This window comes from Pogoniulus pusillus, chromosome 22, assembly GCF_015220805.1.
Source record: "Pogoniulus pusillus isolate bPogPus1 chromosome 22, bPogPus1.pri, whole genome shotgun sequence".
Lineage (NCBI taxonomy): Eukaryota > Metazoa > Chordata > Aves > Piciformes > Lybiidae > Pogoniulus > Pogoniulus pusillus.
The window spans coordinates 16,729,048-16,753,263 of NC_087285.1; the positions used below are offsets into that span (position 1 = coordinate 16,729,048).

Sequence of the window (24,216 nt, forward strand, 5' to 3'; positions counted from 1 at the left end):
ACCTAGGCTCCTGGGTTGGAGCAAGCCATTCACACTTGTGACATTTCAGTCCACATGGATGTGTTTCTGAAAAGAACAGTAGGTTAATTTCCATCTTGGGCACCACAAAATCCTTCATGTAAGGAGAGGCTAATGGAGCTGGGGTTGTGCAGCCCGGAGGAGACCTCACTGCTGTCTACAACTACCTGAAGGGAGGCTGTAGACAGGTGGGGGGTGGCCTCTTCTGCCAAGCAACCAGCAACAGAACAAGAAGACACAGTCTCAAGTTGTGCCAGGGGAGGTATAGGCTGGATGTTAGGAGGAAGTTCTTCACAGAGAGTGATTGGCATTGGAATGGGCTGCCCAGGGAGGTGGTGGAGTCACCATCCCTGAAGGTGTTTAAGAAAAGACTGGATGAGACACTTAGTGCCATGGTCTGGTTGATTGGCTAGGGCTGGGTGCTAGGTTGGACTGGATGATCTTGAAGGTCTCTTCCAACCTGATTGATTCTGTGACCTTCATCTCACTTTTTAAGTAGATGCAATTGCCTCAAGAGCAGAAAAGAAGATACAGCATCAGATATCAGATGGCATCATATCAGTCAATCCAGAGACTATCAACAGACTGTGCTCAGATCACTTCACTGTCTTCCCAAAATCAAAGTTGTAGGCCATTACAAGAGAGGACCCTCCTTTGGACAACAGCACAGATGGAGGATTAGTTATTTAAAACAAAAAAACAAAAACCAAAGGAAAGAATCCTTGCCCCTATATTTCATTGTTTTAGAAATAACTATGAGGATTCGAAGTAATTATTATTCAACTGGAATTTTTTGGAGGTGAAATGATCGATCTCGAAAGTGAATCTGTAAATGATACTGCACGTGGGATTTTGTCAGACACAGGCTATTGCTGCCATCTGCTGAGGAAGGGAGAGAACAGAACAGAAATAGCCAAGTGTCCAAAATCCTTTTCTGTTGGCCATTCCAGGGAGAAATTCCTTCAGAGGTGATGACGTCAGCAAGCCCATCTTCACAGATTCACAAGATGAAAAAGTGTAAATGCACTATTTTAATTCCTCCTAAAGCAATACTTGACAGGGGAAAATAAAGGGGGGGAAAAAGCAAGCAGTGAAGCCCAGCTGTTTGTTACAGTCTTTATGTGGTCAGCTTTTGTCTATTCAGATGATAGAAGGATGCAAACACTTTGACAAGAGTAATGCTTCTCCGATGTGTGAATGAGATACATACCCTATCATCACTACCTACCACATAGAATCTTACCACGTGTTGGGCTGGAAAGGACTTTCAAAGGTCACTCAGTGCAAACCCCCTGCAGTCAGCTGTGACATCTTCAACTAAATCAGGTTGCACAGAGCCTGGCCTTGAATGCTTCCCGGGACGGAGCATCATAGAATCAACCAGGTTGGAAGAGACCTCCAAGATCATCCAGTCCAACCTAGCACCCAGCCCTAGCCAATCAACTAGACCATGGCACTAAGTGCCTCATCCAGGCTTTTCTTGAAGACCCCCAGGGACGGTGTCTCCCCCACCTCCCTGGGCAGCCCATTCCACCACCTCTAGAGGCAACCTGTGCTAGTGTTTCACCACCCTCATTACAAAAAAATCATTTTCCTTTTATCCACCTTAAATTTCCTCTACCTTAGTTTAGAACCATCACCCCTTGCCCTGTGACAACAGACTCTGCTGAAAAGATTGACCCCATCTTTCTTACAGGCAGGTCCCTTTAAAGAACGAAGGGCAGCAATGAGGTGCCCCTGGAGCCTTCTCTTCCCCGTGCTCACAGAGCTCACGATCACAGTATACGATCGCTGTGCAGCTAAACGGTTAGCGTGTAAGAACAGCGTTGGCAGATCCTGACCCACGTATGCTCCTTCAAAGCAGTTCCTTGCCAGCAGCTGGGACACGCTGACCCCAGAGTCTCTCTTCAGACACTACTTGGACGTAGTAGATCTCTCCTAACGCGAGATCGGTGGCTGCAGTCCCCACAACGGCTTTGACCTCACATCTTAGGAGAGGGTTGTGGTGAGGAAGCGGTTGAGATGTGGCCCCGGCCCGGCCGGGACTGCTACCTCGCCCAGGGACAGCGCAGCAAGCCCCGGCAGCGCCGCCGGACCGTATCGCCCAGCAGCGGCCGGGGCGGAGGACGCGCCACGCCCCTCATGCACCAATGGGTTGCTCCGATGGCACTTGGCACCGCCTCCCCAGCCAGGCCCTCTGCTGAGTGGGGCAGACTCTTGACTGATGTTCGGCATGTCCAATCAGAGCGTGCCGCCCCGAAGCCGGCGACCCCATAGAGGGGAAGGGACGTGCGCTGCGGCCGGAAGTGGGCGGGTGGCGGCTGCGCTGAGCGGGCTCGGCGGGCAGGTGAGGTGCGGCGGCTTCTTTCCTGCGCGATTTGGCGGCTTTCCTCCGCCAAGTATGTGGCTTAGGCGCCGGTGGGGTCTTGTATTAGCGCACCCCCGGCTCTTCTCTCCATCAGTGTCCTGGCGAGCCCCGCCTCGATGCTTAGGCCTTCCCAGAGCCTAACCTGGCTTGGCCTGGCGCACATCAGGGCCGGTCGGCGGTGGCTGTGGAGCCGCGACAGGAGGCCGCGCGGTCCCCTGAGAGTAGTACTTGCCCACTGCTGGTGTGCGCGATTTCCCCACTGGTTGGGCGCAGTGTTAGCGGGGCTCGGCTACAGAACAAGGTCTCCCTTCTCGTGGCAGCCCAGATTACAGGCTGGTCTGCCCTGGTTTGGGAAACGAACGCTCCATGTGCTTCTAGTGACGGTAATCCTCCTAAGAGCATACATTAATGAAAAGCTTGCGTGGACGTATTCGAGAGGTTTCCTGTATTCTACACATTGAGATGGCTTTCTTCTGGCCTCTTTTCTCTCAGTCAGCTCTTTTATATTGCCTTTGTTTCTCTTTATTCGGTAAAGTTGTCTTGCAGTTTGTTTAACATCTATTTCTCGGGATGTTCCCTAGGGATTTTTGCCTGGCAAAAATGGGTGAACCTCAGCAAGTGAGTGCCCTTCCTCCTCCACCAATGCAATACATAAAAGAATACACTGATGAGAATATCCGTAAAGGCCTGGCTCCAAAGCCACCTCCACCTGTGAAAGACAGCTATATGATGTTTGGCAATCAGTTTCAGTGTGATGATCTGATTATTCGACCCTTGGAGAGCCAGGGTATTGAACGGTTACATCCTATGCAGTTTGATCACAAGAAGGAATTAAGAAAGCTTAATATGTCTATCCTGGTTAATTTTCTGGATCTGTTGGATATCTTAATAAGGAGTCCAGGGAGTATAAAGCGAGAGGAAAAGCTGGAAGACTTGAAACTGCTTTTTGTTCATGTCCATCACTTGATAAATGAGTATCGGCCTCACCAAGCTAGGGAGACACTGAGAGTCATGATGGAGGTGCAGAAACGTCAGCGTCTGGAAACAGCAGAGCGATTTCAGAAGCACTTGGAGCGAGTTGTAGAGATGATTCAGAACTGTCTGGCTTCCTTGCCTGATGATCTGCCTCATTCAGAGGGAGGACTGCGAGTGAAGGTGGAAAAAATGGATACTGATGATAACAGCAGTTGTCTGGGGCAGAGTGAAATGCAGAGAGAGCGTTCTGGTGGCAAGAGAGATCAGGTTTTGGACAAAGATGCAGCTATGTGTAGCATCATTGATGAAATGACGTGAAGAAAACACTAACTTATCATAGTGATGGGCAGAATGTTTGGTGTTGGACAAGCAGATAAGGTGTTTATTGTGCACCTGCTGGAGGTTGCAAGTGACTTGTTTTCTGTTACACTTTGCCACTTTTGGCTTTTTTTGTGTATATCGCTGTGTTATTTTTATCCCCTTTGCTTTATAATGTGGAGAAGCCAGTCAGGGATCTGACCAAAAGAAATTGCATTTGGCAATTCTTGCATTTCAACTATGTGCTAGTTGTGTACAGTTTCAATGGGTCCTTTCAGGAACATGCAATTAAATATTAAAAATAAAATGTATGAAGTCTGCAAAATCCATTCCTATTTTTTTCGTGGTGTAACTATACTTGAGAGAACTTAAGAACTCCTTTATTTTGGATATTACGTTGTGTAATTTGTCTTGTAGAAACATGTTGTAGGGAGTCTTAAAAGGACTAAATGAACTAAAAAAATAATTGGATTTTGATTTTCTTATGTAAATTCCAATCAATTTACAAAAAAAAAAGTCTTTTTTAACACACAGATGCTTAGACTAGCTGATGCTTCCTTTGTAGCTAATATATATGTGTGAAATGACTCACTTTGCACTGCAGATGCTTTGTATTTGCCCTTTAAGTGGGTTCTGTGCCAAGCTGAGTGTTTCTCTCAGGAGTGAGAGTCTGAGTAATTTGCCCTTGTCCTAGTAGAGAACTTTTTAAGTTGGAAAGACCTTGCAAGTACTACATGAAATAAACCCCATATCAACCATATTTAAAGAACATTGAAGTTGCATTAGCCCAAAGCAAGAAGAAGAGAATGATTTGATAAGGAAATAGTGTCTTATTTACCTTATCCCTTCTATCAGGGAAATCCTACTCCCATGTCTTCATGGTTTCACAGTGCAGTATGGATGGTTTCTAAAGTATGTACAGCACCCCACAGCTGAGAAAACTTTGAGTGAGGGAACTTGCAAAAACACAGGTTTTAAATGTGATTTAATAAGCCATGTCCCTGCTAATAGTGTTGTTTTCAGAAATGTTACTTAAATGAGCAGGTGAAAGTATTATGTGTTGGGGATTGAGCTCAAGGCAGATGAAGATGAAAGGAACTGGAGCAAGTTTATGACTCATTGGAGAACATCATCTGCTATTTTAAGTGTGCATGACATAAGTAGCAATAAAGAAGCAGAAACATGGGGTTTCTTTCAGAAATGTAAAAATAATTTTGTGAAGTTAACACTTTTATCCTTTATTGAGCCACCATTGTTTCCTTCCTTCTCTCCAGACTATTGCTTGTAGGTGACTAAAGCAGTTCCAAGTGAGCAGAATTAATTTGCTGCCTACTTTGCAAATATTTCTCATCTTCAGCATGACATGTTTAGTGCCTCCTGAATGAGAGAAGTCATGCACTGTGGAACTAGAGTTTGCCAGAGTGTTTTAATTTTGCCCTTCAAAAAGAATTCTTGCAGATACTTGATGCTTTTCGTTGATTTTGGTGTCATTTTTTGGCTTTAAGGTACTATAGTTTCAAAATCCTGCACAAGTTGAGTTCTAGCAGCAGCTAGCAATTGCAATATACTTGCTTGTGAAACCACTGAAGCTAGGGGGGATTATATCATTTAAAAACACTCCAGACTGCTTTTACTTTGCAAAAAGTGTAATGAATAATTTGTTTATTTCAGATTGTTATTTTCTGTGTTTAATGAAAACCTTCAGAAAGCTGTGAGTGGCTTCCTGGGCTTTTTCCAGCCAAAACAGTGAATTTTTCTTCCATGGACAGGTCAAAGCAGTGATAATTTTCCTCTTTTGGTGTTAGAGCTTTACTTGGGGAAAACAATGTGCTGCAGCTGTGGTGAAGGCAGGGGATGGCACATGGCTGTCAGCCAAGGGAAATGGGCATTTCACATCTTGGGTGATGTGACTCATAGACTAGCAAATTTGATTATAAGTGTTTTCTCTAGTGTGTTAGTCAACCTGCTCCTGGTAAGATCTCTCCTTAGCTCAGCAAATACTGATTTTCTTTGTGAGTGTGATAGAATTTGTAGTATTCTGCTCCTGAAATGTATTGGAAATGCATGTCTAAGGATCACAGGATGTTAGGCGTTGGAAGAGACCCAAAGAGATCATCGAGTCTAGCCCTCCTGCCAGAGCAGGACCATATAATCTAGCTCAGGTCACACAGGAACACATCCAGACAGGCCTTGAAAGTCTCCAGAGAAAGAGACCCCCACAACCTCTCTGGGGAGCCTGTTCCCATGCTCTGTGACCCTTAGAGTAAAGAAGTTCCCCCTCGTGTTGAGGTGGAACCTCCTGTGCTGCAGCTTATACCCATTGCTCCTTGTTCTATCCCAGGAAGCAAGTGAGCAGAGCCTGTGTGTCCCCCTTCTGACACCCAGCCCTCAGATGTTTCTAAATGATTATTAGATCCTCTCTCAGTCTTCTCCAGACTAAAAAGCCTCAGGTCCCTCAGCCCCTCCTCATCAGCCAGTGTTCCAGTCCCCTAATAATCCTCATAGACCTTTGCTGGACTCGTTCAAGCAGATCCCTGTCCTTCTTAAACTGGGGAGCCCAAAACTGAATGGAGTACTCAAGATGGGGTCTCACCAGGGAAGAGCAGAGGGGGAGGAGAACTTCCCTTGATCTGCTGGACACACTCTTTTTAATGCACCCTAGGATCCCATTGGCCCTCTTGGCCACAAGGGCACACTGCTGTCCCATGGACAACTTGTTATCCCCCAGGACTCCCACCTCCTTTTCCACAGGGCTGCTCTCAAACAGATTACCTCCCAGCTTATACTGGTGCAGTTTATTGTTCCTCCTACTCTACACTTACCCTTGTTGAACCTCATTAGGTTGCTCTGAGCCCAGCTCTCTCTTAGGAAGTGTGATGAGATGAAGTTAACATCAGGTGTTAGGCAGCAGTTGGATGTTTTCTTAATTCAAAACAAACCCAAACCAGAACAAAAAGGAAGAAAAAATGAAAAGCACAGTCCCTCTGCTACTCTGCCTGAACAAGCACAGGGATAACAGGCATATGTTAGCTGGAAAGTTCCAAAAGTTTCTTGATACAGAGAGCCAAGTCTGTGACCAGTGAGAGAAAAGCTCTGATTATATCAGGGGAAAATGCTTTTTTAAGAACTCAGCTAGAAAATAGTACAACAAAGAGATATTTCCAACAGTGCCTCTAGGCTTATTTCAATACTGAATCTCGTGGTTGGTTTATGTTTTCATGAAGTATGATATGACTGTGCTCTGAGTCAAGAAAAATTGCAGCCACTTTCAGGGCTGCTTGAAAAAGATGATGCTGGCAATTTTTCTGCATAAATGGTGCTCATCTCTTGCACAAATAGACATCAGGAATTCAGAAAACAACTCAGAAATTGTATCAAGGAATTTCGTATGATCTGTGCTTGAAATGAAGCCTAAAGCAAGTGGGTTAGCTCTCCCCTGTGCCTTTCACATCCTCCTACTATGTGACCAGAACAACTTTCTTGGGGTTACAGCCGGCAGTCTGCACGCAAACTGCTGTAGGCTGTGAACCAAACAATGTGGGTGAAGAGAGTAGAAGGGGCTCAGGCAGAGCTCTGGGATAACATTTTCTTTCTTTTCTTAGCCAATTTTTTATTTTATTGAAGATCTCAGATGTGGCCCATGCAGAGGAGGAATCCATATGGACCCAGGGATGTGTCCTGCATGTTTTTACCTGTTGAATGATCACTATCATGGCACATCTGTGGTGAGTGGTGTCACCCAACTTCTGCCAGAGCCAGCTTGCCCTGCCTTTTCCTTTAGTGCAAAGCAGTTCAGGATCCTGCCATTAAGGATCAATTGCTTCTGTAGCAGCTGTCTGCAGGTTCCTGTTTCTCCGCAGGAGAAAAGAGAAAGCATCTTAGAGTCCTGCTTCCAGCCACTGCTTACAAAAATCCCCTTTTATCCCTCTTTCTCCAAGTTCTCTCTACAAGTATGTTGATAGTCTGGCTCATGGCTATTTTAATTTCTTGAATTTCCTTCTTTTTGCTTAAAGAAACTCTCACTCTGATGATTGTAGGGGCTTGGTTCTCAGTGCCAAGCAGCTCTGTTGGTTCTGGTTCTAGCCCAGTGTATGGTTTTGGGTGTGTTTCTGGGAGCATTTGTGTTGTTTCAGTTATTGACAAAACCCAACTCCCTGCAACTTAAATTTGCTTGTATAAAGCAGTGCAAAATTGGTTGGTTACTTTTGCAAAGAAATTTGCTTGCCTTAGAACAAAATGCACTTGATCATAGCTACAGCTCTAGTCCAAACAGTATAAAAAGACTGAAGAAGAGTTAGTTAATCCAGGGACAGAGTGACCAGGGGCCACCATTTCTCAAAACCTGTATTTCAACAGTATTATGTCAAAGTCATTCTTGAGCCTTTTAAATAAGTGACCTCTGTATTCTTTGTGTGTTATTTTGTATAGCAAAAGCCTGGATTCATACTTTTTAAGGGTCATAGGATGAAAGACTGTGACTGTCTTAGGATACAAATGTGTAACACCAGGACAGCTTGGTGATGCTGCCACATTAGAGCCACCAAAGCAAATCACACTTGCCAGCAATGCTCTGAGCTGCTTCTAAGTGTTAGAACCAGAAGCTGATGATTAAATGCTTGAGTACTTCCTCCCAGGAGTCTGTTATTTTTCTAAGTCCTTTCTGTACCATGATCTATTACTTACAGTAATCTCTTACCCAAATTCTATCTGCTATGGCAAAAAAATCCCCCAGAAGTGGGGAGCAGTGTGGGGCAATGGGTTACTAATGGCTGTATCAGCTCTGCGGTGTGAGCAGTAGTTTCGTCTCGGGAAAAGAAGAAGCAGCTTTTTGAAGTGCTGCCAAGTGTTTTTTAGCCTTTTAGTCAAACCACAGTCAGCAAGACTTCAGCTGTGAATGTAGCAGTGCTTGGCAGTGCTGCTACAGACTGACAGACCAAGCACCGGAAGGGTGATCCGGATTAGACCAAAGGGCATTCTTGGATGTGTCTGAACATGTGTACTAAGAAGTAAACCCAGGAGTTTACCGAAAGTTTTCTTGAATGTGCCTGAGGGGTGAAGAGGAGTTCTGTTCCTTATCTTCAGCCACAATGTCTCATTTCCTCACCAATTGGATTTTTCTGATCCTGTTTACAGGTAATTAAGCCGCAACTAAGTGAATAGGTGAAGGTGGATGGGAGGTAGCATGCATTAATGTTTCAGAAGGTTGTAAAGAGACATGTTAAAAGGAGAAGAGTGGCCACATGGCACAGGAACTGCAGTGCTGTGCTATTAAACAGTTCTTTATCACAGTGGCTCAATAGCCTTCTGATGGACTTATAGCCTTTTTAACACCGAATCGTGTTGAGGATATGATGGTTTTAAAGATGCTGCTTCTTGGGCTCTCTGTAGTCTTGTTAGTGAATGATCTTTTGGGCAGATAATAGATAATATTAGCTAATAATGCTCTGAGATGAGGAGAGAATTGAAACCTTTTTAGAAGACATAAACCCTAAGGATGTTTCATCTCATCAGGCTTTGTGAAGATGAATGCTTAGGAAGACAAATAAAATGTCAGGTGTGGGTTCTGGTAGTTTTCAACCAATATGAAATTTAATTGGTAATTTTCCTTCTTTTTTAAATTTTTTTCCCTTTCCCTGAGGAAGAAGTCTTCCTAGGAAAACGTTGTTAAAGGCAAGAAAACAACAGGTTGCAGACAAACATTAAAAATTTAGTGGTAGAGTGTGTTCTGCAGAAAGAACAGGGATATTACAGATATAATTTAGTTGTTTATGAAGCCTTTCATGATGAGATTCATGTAGAGCCTATTTGTTAGATTAAATAGAATACATTCTTTTCAGATATTAGTTTCTAGTATGCTATTGTGGCAAAGCCTGTAAATGCAGACTTGTTTTGAGCTGAGCTGGGCTGGGGAAAGCAGATTTTTCACAAGGGACAACTGCACTCAAGCTATAGAGTGCTTGGGAGTCACAGCCACATGTTGGTGGACCTGCCTTGGGAGCCCTTCCTAATAATAGACTGGGCTAGACTTTTGCTAGAGATAATTTGCTGCCTATAGCTGCCACAGAGAATTCGATCCCTGCAGTGTTTATATGGATAGATCAAAATATTTACACATATGGTCCCATGTTACTGAGTTTGAAAAGATACCTGCATAGTGCTAAGTGCAAACAAGTTCTCTTTGAAGTACAAGCAGGCAGGAGCCCTGCTGTGTAACCTGGAAGAAGGTGGTTACAGGATAGCTGTGAATGGATCACCAGAGCACAAGTTATTTTGCCTGGCACTAAATATAGCTTTTATTCAAACCTTCCTGAAAGGAATATTGACTGAAGTGGTCCAAACACAGCCAAAGAAACATGAATAGGCTTCTGCCTGCTGGGTCTTGCTGTTTTCACTCAATAGCATGAAAGAGCCTTCTGGAAATGTGAAAAATTACTTTTAATGGGAACCAAACAAGTTAGAAACTGCATGAGGGAGGAAAATAAGGTAGTGAAAGGAGAGAGTAAAATTTCTCTGGAAGATATCTTCTGAGAGAAAAAAGACAAAATCTGTCATCGAGGGGGGAAAAAAGGGGCAAGGTGTTCAGCAGTGAGCATTCTGATGGAACCTGCTGTTTGGTGGCTTTTCACTGAAAGGCAGGTAGAATTTCCCACAGTGGCTTTAATAGAAGCCAGTGTCTCACCGTTCCCTTATGAATCACTTGGATTAAATCTGAACTAAGATGGGGGTGAGGAAGAGATCTAACAGTCCAGATGTGGCTAAAGAGAATCTACCTCGTTGTGCAGATCCAAACTCTTTTCTCTCTTCACCTCCCTGGCTGGCTGCAGAGGCTGCAGGAGGTGTGATTCTTCTTTCTCTAGCTATAGACACATTCTGAACAAATCATAGAATCATAGAATCAACCAGGTTGGAAGAGACCTCCAAGATCATCCAGTCCAACCTAGCACCCAGCCCTATCCAGTCAACTAGACCATGGCACTAAGTGCCTCATCCAGTCTTTTCTTGAAGACCCCCAGGGACGGTGCCTCCACCACCTCCCTGGGCAGCCCATTCCAATGCCAATCACTCTCTCTGTGAAGAACTTCTTCCTAATATCCAGCCTATACCTACCCTGGCACAACTTGAGATTGTGTCCCCTTGTTCTGTTGCTGCTTGCCTGGGAGAAGAGGCCACCCCCCACCTGGCTACAGCCTCCCTTCAGGTAGTTGTAGACAGTAATAAGATCACCCCTGAGCCTCCTCTTCTCCAGGCTAAACAGGCCCAGCTCCCTCAACCTCTCCTCATAGGATTTGTGCTCCAGGCCCCTCACCAGCTTCGTTGCCCTTCTCTGGACATGTTCCAGCACCTCAACATCCTTCTTGAATTGAGGGGCCCAGAACTGGACACAGTACTCAAGGTGTAATCCCTGGCTCCATCGTTGCTCCTCACTGTGTCAGTGCTGTTGGCATCCACAGCTCTGTGTAGAAATCCCAATCCAGCTGACACTTATGAGTTGGAGGTAATGGGTCGTGCTGGCTATGTGAGAAGCTTCCACTTGCCTGCACTGTGCTCAACAACCATGTTTGTCTTTTTTCTTCCACAGCCTCCCCCGTATCAGGTTCAGTAGTGAGAGGCAATGTTGGTCAGAATGTCACCGTGCCCTGCTTTTACAATGTTAAGATGACACAAGGCGTCACATCAATGTGCTGGGGTCGTGGCAGCTGCCCCGCATCAAAATGTGAGCAGACCATTATCTGGACAGACGGCTGGAAGGTGACGGAGCAGCACAGCCCTAGGTACGTGTTGAAAGGGAACCTGCTCGTGGGCGACGTGTCCCTCACGATCGTGACCGCTGAGGAAGCAGACAGTGGCACCTACTGCTGCCGTGTGGAGGTCCCAGGCTGGTTCAATGATCAGAGGAGCAACCGCAAGGTGGTGATAGAGAAAGGTGAGTACAGAGGTAGCTTTTTCATGGAGCACAGCACCACTGAGCTTTCTTAGAATCATAGAATCAAGCAGGTTGGAAGAGACCTCCAAGATCATCCAGTCCAACCTAGCACCCAGCCCTATCCAATCAACTAGACCATGGCACTAAGTACCTCAGCCAGGCTTTTCTTGAAGACCCCCAGGGACGGTGCCTCCACCACCTCCCTGGGCAGCCTATTCCAATGGGAAATCACTCTCTCTGTGAAGAACTTCTTCCTAATATCCAGCCTATACCTACCCTGGCACAACTTGAGACTGTGTCCCCTTGTTCTATTGCTGGTTGCCTGGGAGAAGAGGCCAACCCCCACCTGGCTACAATGTCCCTTCAGGTAGTTGTAGACAGTAATAAGATCACCCCTGAGCCTCCTCTTCTCCAGGCTAAACAGGTCCAGCTCCCTCAACCTCTCCTCATAGGATTTGTGCTCCAGGCCCCTCACCAGCTTCGTTGCCCTTCTCTGGACATGTTCCAGCACCTCAACATCCTTCTTGAATTAGAAGCGCTGCTGGAGAATTTAAGGGGAAGCGCAGCGTAGGGTAAATAAGCCATCTAAAGTGCTGTACTTGAACCTTTTGCATAGCAAATGATACTTCATTGGGAGGTGGTGGAGTTGCTGTCCCTGGAGGTGTTCAAGAAAAGCCTGCATGAGGCACTTAGTGCCACGGTCCAGCGGACTGGATAGGGCTGGGTGCTAGGTTGGGCTGGATGATAGTGGAGGTCTCTTCCAACCTGGTTGATTCTATGATTTTCCCTGCTTGATTCCAGAGTAAAGCCCAGGGACACACAATCAGTACAGGGCATTTTTAAAATCAGCTCTTCCTTTGATCTTTATGCTCTCTACAAAGAGCAAAACTAATCATATATGGAACAAGTAGCTGGCTTGTGTAGCTGATGCTAGCGAGATTTTGGTACAGGAACACTTTCTCACTATTTAAATACACTCTGAAGTCAACTAAAACATATCTTGGTTTTGTTCTATTTTTTTTAACATCAGCTAAGATCTCAACTGCAAGTCCTCACACTTCCACCTCTGAACAGACCTCAGGTAACTATATGCAAATATTCATCTCGATAGCATATATAAGCTATGCTGCAAATGGGGATCTTAGGAAGGAAGCAAAATGATCATAGAAATGTCTTGACTACAATTCACTAAACATTGCCATAGAAGCAGGGGTCAGAACTTGGATTTAAAGTCTGTCTGGCAGTATGTAAAGAGTCCAACAGAAAGAGTGTGCCTACATGAGAAGTTTGCTTCCGGGTCTTTTGCTTAAGTTGATGGTTTGTTGGTGCTGTGAACATTGTTTTTCTTGTAGGTGTTTTGGTACTTTGTTTTCTTGGTGGTATAAAATCTCGCCTTGTCTTCTGGAAATGCATCTTATGAACAGTAAACCACATATCTCAGAATCATAGAATCAACCTGGTTGGAAGAGACCTCCAAGATCATCTGATCCAACCTAGCACCCAGCCCTATTCAGTCAACTAGTCCATGGCACTAAGTGACCCCTCCAGTCTTTTCTTGAACACCTCCAGGGACGGTGACTCCACCATCTCCCTGGGCAGCCCATTCCAATGGCAAATCTTCAGGAGCTGGGTGTGGCCACTGCTTAATAAGCTTATTTGTCACTCTATAACATAGAACTACTTTATTTGGCTAGCTTAAAAGTGCATCTGATTCGGGATCCCATCTCAGTAGCAGTCAACAGCAGATAAAGGATCATGGACATGCTGGAGCATGTCCAGAGAAGGGCCACGAGGATGCTCAGAGGGCTGGAGCACCTTTCCTATGAGGACAGACTGAAGAGTTGGGGCTGTTCAGTCTGGAGAAGAGGAGGCTCCCAGGTGACCTTCTTGTGGCCTTCCAGGATCTGAAAAGGGCCTACATGAAAAGCTGGGGAGGGACTTTTTAGGCTATCAGGTAGTGACAGGACTGGGAGGAATGGAGCAAAGCTGGAAGTGGGGAGATTCAGCCTGGATGTGAGGAGGAAGATCTTCAACATGAGAGTGATGAGAGCCTGGTCTGGGTTGCCCAGGGAGGTGGTTGAGGCTCCATCCCTGGAGGTGTTTAAGGCCAGTCTGGATGAGGCTGTGACCAGCCTGATCTAGGGTAGGGTATCCTTGGCAGGGGGGTTGGAACTGGATGCTCCTTGTGGTCCCTTCCAGCCCTGACTGATTCTATGATTCCATGAAACTTTATTACAAAGCCAAAGTCCTCTTCCACCCTGGCATACTGTGCCTCACGTCCTCTGTAGCCTTTGTGTATTTACTAATGTAAGGCCTCTCTTTTTAAGTAGAAGAGACTGTGAACAATTATTCCCCACACAGTTTCTCTATCCCACTCACAAATTTATAGACTTCTATTGTCTACACACTCTTTCTTTTTAAGTCTGAAAAAGCCAACTTCAGTTTCCAGTCCCTGAGAGAGCTCATAGTGGAACAACAGCTCATTCTCTGGATTTTCAAATCAAAAATCAGGAGTGCTGGGTAGCAGAGATTTCTTTCTCCACATCAGGTATTTCCAGAGAAGCAATTCTAAAATGTTACAACAGTTGCATTTCCTTTTTGGAAGAGGAAGTGAAAACTTTCTCATACTGTTTCTGTCCTAGCTGCAAGCAACATGGCTTCCACTCCCATGACTCATGGGTTTGCTTAACCCTTTGACATCCTCCTTAGCTGCTGCTGGAACTGGGATTTTTACAGGTTAATATGTGCATGCTTCTACAGAGGGAAGGTGGAAAAGGCAGATGGCTGTGTGCCTCTGATGTAGGACTACCCCAGCAGTCCAAAGGACTCTTGAGAACAGTGCTTCTGGCATAAAGGCAACAATTTAAAGTATCAAAGGAACCAGCTGGGACTGTCCTAATGTGAACAGAAAATTTTCAGGAAGTTTATATATAATCTGACAACACATAGAGAAACAGAGACTGATGATATGGAAGACATCATTTCATAATTCTGAACTGTAAGTACTGCCAAAAGCTCTGCAACACGATCTGCAGGTCTTTATGCAGAGATATCCCACTCTGCTTGGTCTATTATGTAGCTGTCTGGGACTTCATAAGTACCAGTAGCTTTGTCTAACTGTACCACTTGCTCTTTCAAGGTCCTGAGCTAAGCTTAATCACTTTGAATCAGATAAGTTTGCTTAGGCAGCCATTGCCACTTCTTGGTTCCAAAAAAGGTGCCTGCCTTGGTAACTCTTTCCTTCTAGACCCTGTGTTGAGATAAAAGCAAGAGCTAAGTCTTTTCTGGAAGAAATTCACAGCTCTGAAAAGGGTGGCAGAGGCTGCAATAGTCAGAGTTTTGTGCTGCCCCTGAGGACACCAACTGCTTTACGATCTGCAGACCTGATGCTCCTGACACAGAGATACTTAAGCTTGGTGGTCCCAAGTTAGCAGCACAAACTCATCTCTGCCAAGGCAGAATGGTTCCCTATGCAAGTGGTGTGTTTTTTCTTGTCTTTGCTCAGCTCAGGGGAGCACCAGTGAATCATCCTTTACCACTGCAAGAACGTGGCCATCGCTCTCTGCTTCAGAAGCTCCTCAGACTGTAAGCATCTCTGTTGTGCTGTAGCACAGTAAGATGAACTGGACAGAAACGAGAGGTTACTGGGTCATCCCTGCAGTTCACTTGTACTCCTGAAGTACAATTGCAAACTTAGTGCTTATGAAAGAGAAAACTGCCTTGCCTGCAGAAAGCACTTCCTGCTGCTGCAGGAAGAGCTTTAGCAATATCTGTATTGCCTTTCAGGCCTCTGATCCCTGCTCAAGCACCTTGGACTGCTTGGATGTAACTGCAAACCTGCAGGTATGGCAGGATGTGGGGAAGAGTTGAAACTGGGCAACCTGACAGCATAGGGGTGTCCTGCGCTCCCTATGCGAATGAGGTTCAAAGGGGCAGCTCTGTGTCTGCCCTGCTGAGTCCTCCAGTACATACTTCAGGGTGACAGGCAGTAACATTACCCAAATTTTGTCAGGAAGACAAGACAGCCAAGCTTGTCTTTGGGAAGGCCTGCTGTGATGTACTGCTGTGGGCATGTAAACTGCTGCATGTGCAGGCTGGAAGTCAGAAGCCTTACTGTGCTTCAGCATCTATCCAGACCTGGATTTCAAATGAGAGGTTAGAACTTCAGAAAGAAGTTTTGCCTAAATAATGACCACTGCAAGGAGAAGGCATATTTGCCTTGAGCAAGTACTGAATAAGCTGTCAAAAAGCTGGGAGATCAGAAGATATTTTAATCATAAAAAAGAATATCTTCACTAAATAGTATTAAACCTGAATGAATGTGATTTGTCATGACTTCAGATCCCTTCACAATCCCAAAACATAATGTGTTTAGCAGTGTGCTCAGGGAGATGGTGGAGTCACCATCCCTGAATGTGTTCAAGCAGCATGTGCACATCAGGTATGGTTTAGTGGGCATGGTGGTGCTGGTTTGATAGTTGGACTGGATGATCTCAGAGTTCTTTTCCAACCTTAACATACCTGTGATTCTATGATTCGCACAACTGTTACAGTGATTCTGCTTGAAACTAGTCCTGTACCCCAAATTAGGCTTCTGCTCTCAAGTGTAGCTTTACTGCAGGGTTGCAAAATGCCCAAATGGGTATTGTATGGGTGTCTTGCCTACAAAGTCACTGATGCTCATCTGGTTTGTGCCTGACAGGACATGTCTGTATCGCTTCCCAGGCAGCAGTATTCAGAAAATGGATTGTACATTGGGATTGGTTTATGTGCAGTACTTCTAGCTGGCCTTATTTTGGCTCTGTTCCTCACTAGACGTAAGTACTTTTCACAAGTGGTTGTCCAAGGTGCATCTATTCACAGCCGTGGTGGAATGCCACAGGTCTTCTACTTCAGGGGTGTGATCTAAGGTCTGTGATGGCTTCACCCTCTGCCCTGCTCTGTGGTTGCTTGCTCAGGTCTTCCCCTTAGCCTCTAAAGCACAAAAGGGCAAGCTGCCGGTGTGGTGTTGTTTTTTATCTCAGTCTCCTTAGCAACCGCTCAACCTGGGGTCTGATGAGGAAATGCAGAGTACAAGCCCATATCTCCTGTCCCACTCATTTCCTCCTACCCATTCTTCAGTTGCTGTCACATCCCAGTCATTCCCAATAATAGGAGGGGCACTAGTTTCATGTACCCAGTATTCTTCTGTATCCCAGATTTCCTGCATAGAGGCTTGTGGTCAGATCAAGCCATATGAACTAGGTCTCATGGAAATAATGGGGATTTCCTCTTCTGAAAACATTTGTTTACAGTTCCCTTATTTAGTTTCAGATTCTTGAGGTTTCTTTTTTGAATCCATTACTTTATTGACTTCCCATAGCCTTACAGAAAATTATTTATTGTCGTTTTTCTTTATTTTCATTCTGGATGGAGCTCAGAATTTTTATCCAATCGGAAGAAGAAAAGTGACTTTTCAAAGTAAGTGGTCTATTTCTTTTCTGCTTTAGCCAGCAGGACAAATTCAGTTGCAGCAAGAAAATGCAGTCAGTATGCTGACTCCACCACATGCTTTGGCTTGCTTTCTTAATCTCAAGTTTATAGGAAACATTGGAAGAACAACAACCCTCCCTGCTGCTTTATCATTAATTAGTAAGCAAACATGAGTGTAACTGTCAGCTCATTACATTAGGGAGCATGCAAACTTCACGTGGGGCTTATCTCATGAATGGAAAGATGATTCATTATCAGTCATGTTTAAATGAGTGCTTTTGCATAGATTACAATTTTCCACTGAGCTGATTGATTTAGTTACCTGCTTTTCTCTCTTCCTATTGTTGCTCTTTTGTTTAACCATGTGGCTTTCACTCTTTGTGCAGCTTCGTTGCATTTTGGAGGCCAGGAGGTTCAGGGAACCATAATGCCCTGGAAGATGAGATCCATGTAGAGGAAAACATTTATATAATACACTAAGAACTGGATGCATGCCTGCCTTTGTCGTCACTGGGACATTCAATGCAAAATGTTAGCTGCTTGGCAGCTAAATGTGACTGGAATACTGAAGCATTATTCACATCATTTGAATAAAACAAATAACAACTACACTTTCAATTAAAATCTTTATCAGTGTCTTCCAGAAACAGAAACCCCACTGACTCGAATGGAAATTTCCAGAATCTGCTTATCAACCCTAAAAAAAGAAAAGTTCCCATGATATTTATTACCTGCCTCAAATTATCTCTTCCTTGTTGGGAATAAAAGAGGAAGTGCCAGAATGACTACTCCATCACTAAAGCAAAACCACACATGTTTCAAAAAACTTTGTCTTTACCATGTCTTGCATTTGCCAGCTACAAGGGTCCAGGCCATCAGAGGGCAGAAGCATTCTCATAGCTGCCATGACAACGATAACGAGGCTCAATCCTACTGGCCACAGCTCTGACTTCTTGCCTTCAACCAGTTCCCACCTTGCCTCACTACCCAATCCTCTACACCACACTTCCTCAGTTTAGCTGTGAGGATGCTGTGGGAAATGGTGTCAAATGCTTTCCTGAGATCAAGATAAACCATGTCCACTGCACTACTATCATCTGTCCACCTGGTTATGTCCTCATAGAAGGCTAGCAGGTTGGTCAAACAGGACTTCCCCTTGGTAAAACCATGTTGACTGCTCTCAGTGATCTTATGCTTAATACACCTGGAGACAGCACCAGGGAGAAGTTGCTCCATCACCCTTGCAGGGATGGAGGTGGGGCTGACCAGACTGTAGTTACCTGGGTCCTCCTTGCCCTTTCTGAAGACTGGAATGACATTTTCTTCCCTCCACTCCTCAGGCATCTCTCCTGTTCCCCACAACTTAACAAAGATGATAGAGAGTAGCCTAGCAACAAATTCTGCCAGTGCCCTCAGCACCTGTGGCTGTATCCCATCAGGACCCATGGACTTATGGATGTCCAGACTGCTTAACTGATCCCTAACCCAGTCTTTGTCAACCAAGGCAAAATCCTCCTTTGTTCTGACTTGCTCTGGGGCCTTAGGAGTCTGGGCCTATGGAGAACAATCCTCAGCAGTGTAAGGAGAGACAAAAAAGGCATTCAGTAACTCTGCTTTCTTTTTGTCCTCTGTCACCAGGGCACCCACCTCATTCAGCAGTGAGCCTACATTGCTTAATGTTAGTTTTGTCCTGCAACATATTTGAAGAAGCTCTTACTGTTGTTCTTAACCTCTCTTACATGGTTGAATTCCAAGGAGGACTTAGCTTTCCCAGTTACCTCCCTACATCCTCTGGCAACAGTCTTGTATTCCTCCCAAGTGGCCAGCCCCTCCTTCCATGACCTGTAAGCTCTCTTCTTCCACTTGAGTTTGCCCAAGAAGTCCTGGACAGCCTGGCTAAGGTGAGATACTGCAAGCGAGTGTGCTTGCAATGACTCATGAAGGAGGGAAAGGCTCCTTGTTCTGTTGAGGAAGGAAGGAATGGAAAGCAAATTGAGATAGATGACTCTGGTGTGCTTTGCATTTTCACTTTTGTGGTGCATTATCTTGGATCTGTCTGTTGGAGCAGGCCTTGGAAGCTAAAAATTGTAGAGGTGAATTCATTGTCAACTGAAGAACTCCACTGTTAGGTGATTCCTGATTGCTGGGCTGGGGAAGACAACAGAGGAAACTAGCTTTGCCATTTTCTTTCTTCATGTCACATGTTGGCTTGTGCAAGAATGTACTGAAACCAAAGAGAACCTGCAAACTGTGTTTTGCATCTGGCTATTAGTAGAAGAGCTAAAGAACAGTGAATGACTCCACTGCAGATGTAGCTTTTCCTCTGCTTGGCTGAGCATGTTGCTGCTGTGGGCTCTAGCCCATGACTAGAGCTGATAGAAGTCTGATCTGATCTCTGAGCTTGCTGTCAGAAAACACCTGCAGCGAGCTCTAATTTCTGCAACTTTCACCAAATTGATTTCTGCTGTGATGTTTTGGGCTCCCCAGTTTAAAAGGCACAGGGAGCTGCTCGAGAGAGCCCAGAGGAGGGCTAAGGATGATAAGGAGACTGGAGCACTGCCTGATGAGGAGAGGCTGAGGGACCTGGGGCTTTTTAGTCTGGAGAAGAGAAGACAGAGAGAGGATCTGATAAATGTTTATAAATATCTGAGGGCTGGGGGTCAGGAGGTGGGGGACAGGCTCTGCACACTTGCTCCCTGGGATAGAGCAAGGAGCAATGGATGGAAGCTGCAGCACAGGAGGTTCTACCTCAACACGAGGGGAAACTTCTTTACTGTAAGGGTCACAGAGCACTGGAACAGGCTCCCCAGAGAGGTTGTGGAGTCTCCTTCTCTGGAGACTTTCAAGACCTGTCTAGATGTGTTCCTGTGTGACCTGAGCTAGACTCTATGGTCCTGCTCTGGCAGGGGGGTTGGATGATCTCTTTGGGTCCCTTCCAACCTCTAATGTCCTGTGATCAGAGTTAGACAAATATGGGCTTCCACAAATATCTGATCCCAGCTATTCATGCTTTTATGGAGCTTGAGAAATACTCTTGCAGACTCCTAATCATGGGAATTGCTTGCCTATAAGGTTTTTTTTTCGGTGTTGTTTATTTTGTTGTTGGGTTTTTTTTGTTGTTTTTTATATGCAGACTAATTCAGACTAATCTTAGACAATTGTCATGCAAAATGAATTTATGGTCTATCTGATAACCTAAATCTTTCTTCAAGTTTCCTTTCTGCTCTACAGTTACTTGGTAAGCAGACTGCAAAGGTTGTGCAGAGCAAGAACCTTGCCTTGGATGTGCAGTGCAATACATACAAAAGACATGCAGGCAGAAGCTCTCTGCTTTTGATTACTTCCACTCATGTCAGTGGATCTTGGAACAGGCACTGCAAAATGAGGCCCAGAGATGTACAGGTGGAGCTGATTCACCCCCTGAGAGGTGGTCCAGCTGCACACAGGCTGGCAGCATATTGAGCATGTGATAGGGCTGCAAACACATCATTTTGAGACAGCACTCTGCTGTTCCTTTGTTGCCTGCAAGAAGCCACTAGATAGCAGTACAGATGCAGAAAGCAAGCTGTGTTTTTCTGGTTCTTCCCAGGACACTTGGGTGTTGAGTGGCCTTCTTCAATTCACTGTGCTGCATTTAGTCAGGCCTTGCTAAAGAGACAAAGCTAATGTGATGCTGTTGTTCACTCTCTTCCTGTCCTAACCATCTGCAACACACTGACCTACTCTATTTTGACAAGTTTCATGGAAGCTGCTAGCTGAATAAAGATCCAATTTTGTGTCCCAGGTGGGATTCAGCTGCTCCCTCCTCAGGCTCTACCTGATGCTCCTCAGGCATCAGCTTGCAGCCACTGCTTAACGGTGAGCAATGGGAGAAAAAGGAGAAACTGGGATCATTGCAGGCAAAAAGTCTGCAGGATGTTGGACACATCAGGTTTCATTAGTTCTGCTCACAGAGCAGCTGGGGCTGTGTGTACTGGGCATTGTGTGGACTGTACCTGGTAGGATATTTTAACTGTTTGCTGGTGAACCTGCCTTATAATGTTGACAATAAGACACTGATGTATGGTTGTGTCTGTCCCATTGCTCCCACGTTGGAGCATGTGAAGCTACAGAGCAACACAGTGGCATCATTTTGATTCAGAGTAAGGTCTTAGAATAGTTCTCTGAACTTCATGCTGCTGGCTACAGCAGCATTAGTTGGCTACATGCTGGTGAAAGAAACCAGGCATCCAAGCTTTGCTGGAGCCTGTTGAGGTTCTACTTCTTGCCAGTGTGATGTGGTGGTGGGGTGGTGGGTGTGGATACTAATGAGAGGTTGTGCTAGTTTGAAGCAAGCTGGAATGTTTTGGTAACAGAACTAGATAACAGGCAGTGAAATGAAAAACAATTGTGTCTACTTCTCTCACAGTCACGCTGAGAACTCTGGGAAGAAGAAAGACTTATTCTCCATTTTGTTTCTCACTCTTGCTTTTGCCTTGGACCTGGTCACATCTCATTAACCCTGCTCCTACTAACCTTGCTCCCTAACCTCTTGGCTGCACCTCTTTTCTTCCTGAGAACTGGGGTAAGGTTGAGAGGGCCGGGGGGAGGTGTTGGGGTGGTTTGAGAGCCCCTCCTGGGGACTCAGGTTTCTGGGAGGGGAGTTGTGCTTTTGTATTGTTTATCCTTTGTATATAACTGTATATAATTGTATATAACTGTATATATTGTAAATAGCTGCTTGTAAATTCTGCTAGCTGTAAATAAATTGCTTCATCTATATTCCCAGGGTCCGTCTGAGTTAGCTGGGGCAAATTCAAAAGTGGGGGGGGGCGGGGTAACCCCCAAACCATCACATTTTTAATTGGCTTTCCCAACGTGGGGCTAGATATTTCAGTGAGTGGAAATTAGCTCTGGGAATTAAGATGAAGCTAATCAAGCAGCTATTGTATTTGGTTGGTGCATTGCTCTGGTCTGGTTTTGTTTACTTGGCATTTAATTGGATAAAAGCTCAAATTGTTGCTTATTTCATTGATCTGGCTTATAATAAGGCTAAAGCTAAGGTTTCAGATATGTTCTGGAGCTGGGGTGATTTTATTCTTGGTTATGCTGGTTTTAATATCTCTGAGAATATTACCAAGGAAATTACAGGAGCTCTGGTCAATAATGTGACAATCAATGGAAATTCTGCTTTAAATATGGCTCTAATGAGAGTTATTCAGCCTAAGACAGGAATTCCAACTGTTTGTATAGGCACATGCTCGTGTAAAACTGTTTTTCTTCTCACAATTTTTAATATTTGCCTCATGATTTTAATATTCATATTAATTTTGGCATTATTGGTGAAAAATTCAAAACCAGGTTCTGTAAGAGCTAGGAAAAATTCTGTGTCTCAGAAGCAGTCTCTTTCACAGCAAAACAAGGGAACACAGTCGTCGGCTTCCCCCTTGCCAGCCTCTGCCCCTCCTTCTCCAAGTGCTGGGAACACAGCCAGTGTTCCCGCCACTAACGTAAACAATGATAAGGATAACCAAAACAAGCCACAGAGTTCAGCAGGAGCCTCAGGAGGACAGGCAAATACCCAAAATCAGAATGTCCCTAGCAAAAATGAAAACAAGTCAGGGTTGGCAGGCATCCCAGGAGGACAGGCAAACAATCCCACTAATGCTAATGCTAATGCTGGTAACGCTAGCCCAGTCAGTCCAAATCCTAATGACACCAGCTCAACCATCTGTCACTCAGTCATCCACAATGCACTGGAGAAAGGTAAAGCTCCAGAGCACATCCAGTACATCGACGACATCATTGTGTGGGGCCAAACTGCTGAGGAAGTCTTCGAGAAAGGTAACAAAATCATTGACATTCTGTTGCAAGCAGGTTTTGCCATTAAGAGAGACAAGGTCAAAGGACCTGCCAAAGAAATTCAGTTTCTGGGAGTGCGGTGGCAGGATGGTCGCCGTTACATTCCTCAGGATGTGATCAACAAAGTCTCTACCATGGCAGTTCCCACCAGTAAGAAGGACACACTTTCTTTCCTTGGTGTGGTGGGATTTTGGAGACTACACATTCCTGGTTTCAGTCAGATTGTCAAACCTCTGCATGATGTGACTCGTAAGAGAAACAATTTCGAGTGGGGACCTGAACAACAAGCAGCCTTTGATCAGATCAAACGAGAAGTAGTCCATGCAGTGGGCTTGGGTCCTGTGAGATCTGGTCCGGACATTAAAAACATTCTGTACACGGCTGCCAGTGACAATGGTCCAACTTGGAGTCTCTGGCAGAGAGCTCCACATGAGACACGTGGTCGTCCTCTTGGTTTCTGGGGACGTTGTTACAGAGGTTCAGAGACAAATTACACTGCAACAGAGAAAGAGATTCTAGCAGCCTATGAGGGAGTGAAAGCAGCTTCTGAAGTGATTGGAACTGAGTCACAATTGCTTTTAGCTCCTAGACTGCCAGTTCTGAACTGGATGTTCAAAGGCAAAGGTTCATCACCACATCATGCCACAGATGCAACCTGGTCTAAATGGATGGCTTTGATAACCCAACGAGCGCGAATGGGTAATCTTGACCGACCTGGTCTGGTGGAGGTGATCACCAACTGGCCGGAAGGCACAGACTGTTCCAAACCTCCAGAGGAGAAAATAACTCGTGCTGAGGAAGCTCCTCCCTATGGTGATCTCTCTGATCAGGAAAAGAACTATGCTTTGTTCACAGATGGTTCCTGTCGTCTTGTTGGGAACAAGCGAATATGGAAGTCAGCGGTTTGGAGTCCAACCAGGAGAGTTACCGAAACGAAAGATGGCGAAGGAGAATCCAGTCAGTTCGCTGAGGTAAAAGCTGTTCAACTTGCTCTTGATGTGGCTGAACGTGAAAATTGGCCTATCCTTTACCTCTACACCGACTCGTGGATGGTAGCCAATGCTCTATGGGGTTGGCTGAAGGACTGGAAGAAGAATGGTTGGCAGAGGAAAGGAAAGCCTATTTGGTGTGCTGATCTATGGCAGGACATTGATGCACGGCTGGAGAGAACTCCAGTGAAGGTGCGGCACGTAGATGCACACATGCCTAAGAGCAGAGCCAATGAGGAACATCAACATAACCAGAAGGCAGATCAAGCTGCTAAGATTGCTCAAGTTGATACCAACTCTGAACTTGACAT

The 24,216-nt window shown here is 45.2% G+C and overlaps 2 protein-coding genes across 5 annotated transcripts; both read left to right on the top strand.

Moving 5' to 3' along the window:
* The first annotated feature begins 2,278 nt into the window (after window positions 1-2,278).
* MED7 (mediator complex subunit 7) lies at window positions 2,279-4,004 on the top strand. Of its 2 annotated transcripts, none has more exons than XM_064161976.1 (2): window positions 2,279-2,365; window positions 2,968-4,004. In XM_064161976.1, exon 2 carries the CDS (start codon window positions 2,987-2,989, stop codon window positions 3,677-3,679), a length of 693 nt encoding a protein of 230 aa, XP_064018046.1. In that variant the 5' UTR covers window positions 2,279-2,365; window positions 2,968-2,986; the 3' UTR covers window positions 3,680-4,004. The 2 variants fall into 2 exon arrangements, with proteins under 2 accessions (XP_064018046.1, XP_064018047.1); XM_064161977.1 differs by having other exon boundaries at window positions 2,350-2,370.
* Window positions 4,005-4,631: 627 nt separating this feature from the next.
* On the top strand, window positions 4,632-17,847 carry LOC135185327 (hepatitis A virus cellular receptor 1 homolog). Of its 3 annotated transcripts, none has more exons than XM_064161981.1 (8): window positions 4,632-7,404; window positions 11,259-11,603; window positions 12,634-12,684; window positions 15,109-15,188; window positions 15,390-15,446; window positions 16,306-16,420; window positions 17,024-17,063; window positions 17,462-17,846. In XM_064161981.1, the coding sequence occupies exons 2-8, from the start codon at window positions 11,336-11,338 to the stop codon at window positions 17,553-17,555; spliced, it is 705 nt and encodes a 234-aa protein (XP_064018051.1). In that variant the 5' UTR covers window positions 4,632-7,404; window positions 11,259-11,335; the 3' UTR covers window positions 17,556-17,846. The 3 variants fall into 3 exon arrangements, with proteins under 3 accessions (XP_064018051.1, XP_064018050.1, XP_064018049.1); XM_064161979.1 differs by lacking the exon at window positions 4,632-7,404 and adding an exon at window positions 8,577-8,812; XM_064161980.1 differs by lacking the exons at window positions 4,632-7,404; window positions 12,634-12,684 and adding an exon at window positions 8,575-8,812 and having other exon boundaries at window positions 17,462-17,847.
* Window positions 17,848-24,216: the final 6,369 nt, after the last annotated feature.

Excerpts from the sequence above, each read along its gene's own strand:
- MED7 (XM_064161976.1), top strand. The coding sequence starts at position 2,987 with ATGGGTGAACCTCAGCAAGTGAGTGCCCTTCCTCCTCCACCAATGCAA.
- LOC135185327 (XM_064161979.1), top strand. The coding sequence starts at position 8,719 with ATGTGCCTGAGGGGTGAAGAGGAGTTCTGTTCCTTATCTTCAGCCACA. Across the intron at positions 8,813-11,258 it reads TTTTCTGATCCTGTTTACAG|CCTCCCCCGTATCAGGTTCA; the intron begins GTAATTAAGCCG and ends TTTCTTCCACAG. Across the intron at positions 11,604-12,633 it reads CAAGGTGGTGATAGAGAAAG|CTAAGATCTCAACTGCAAGT; the intron begins GTGAGTACAGAG and ends TTTTAACATCAG.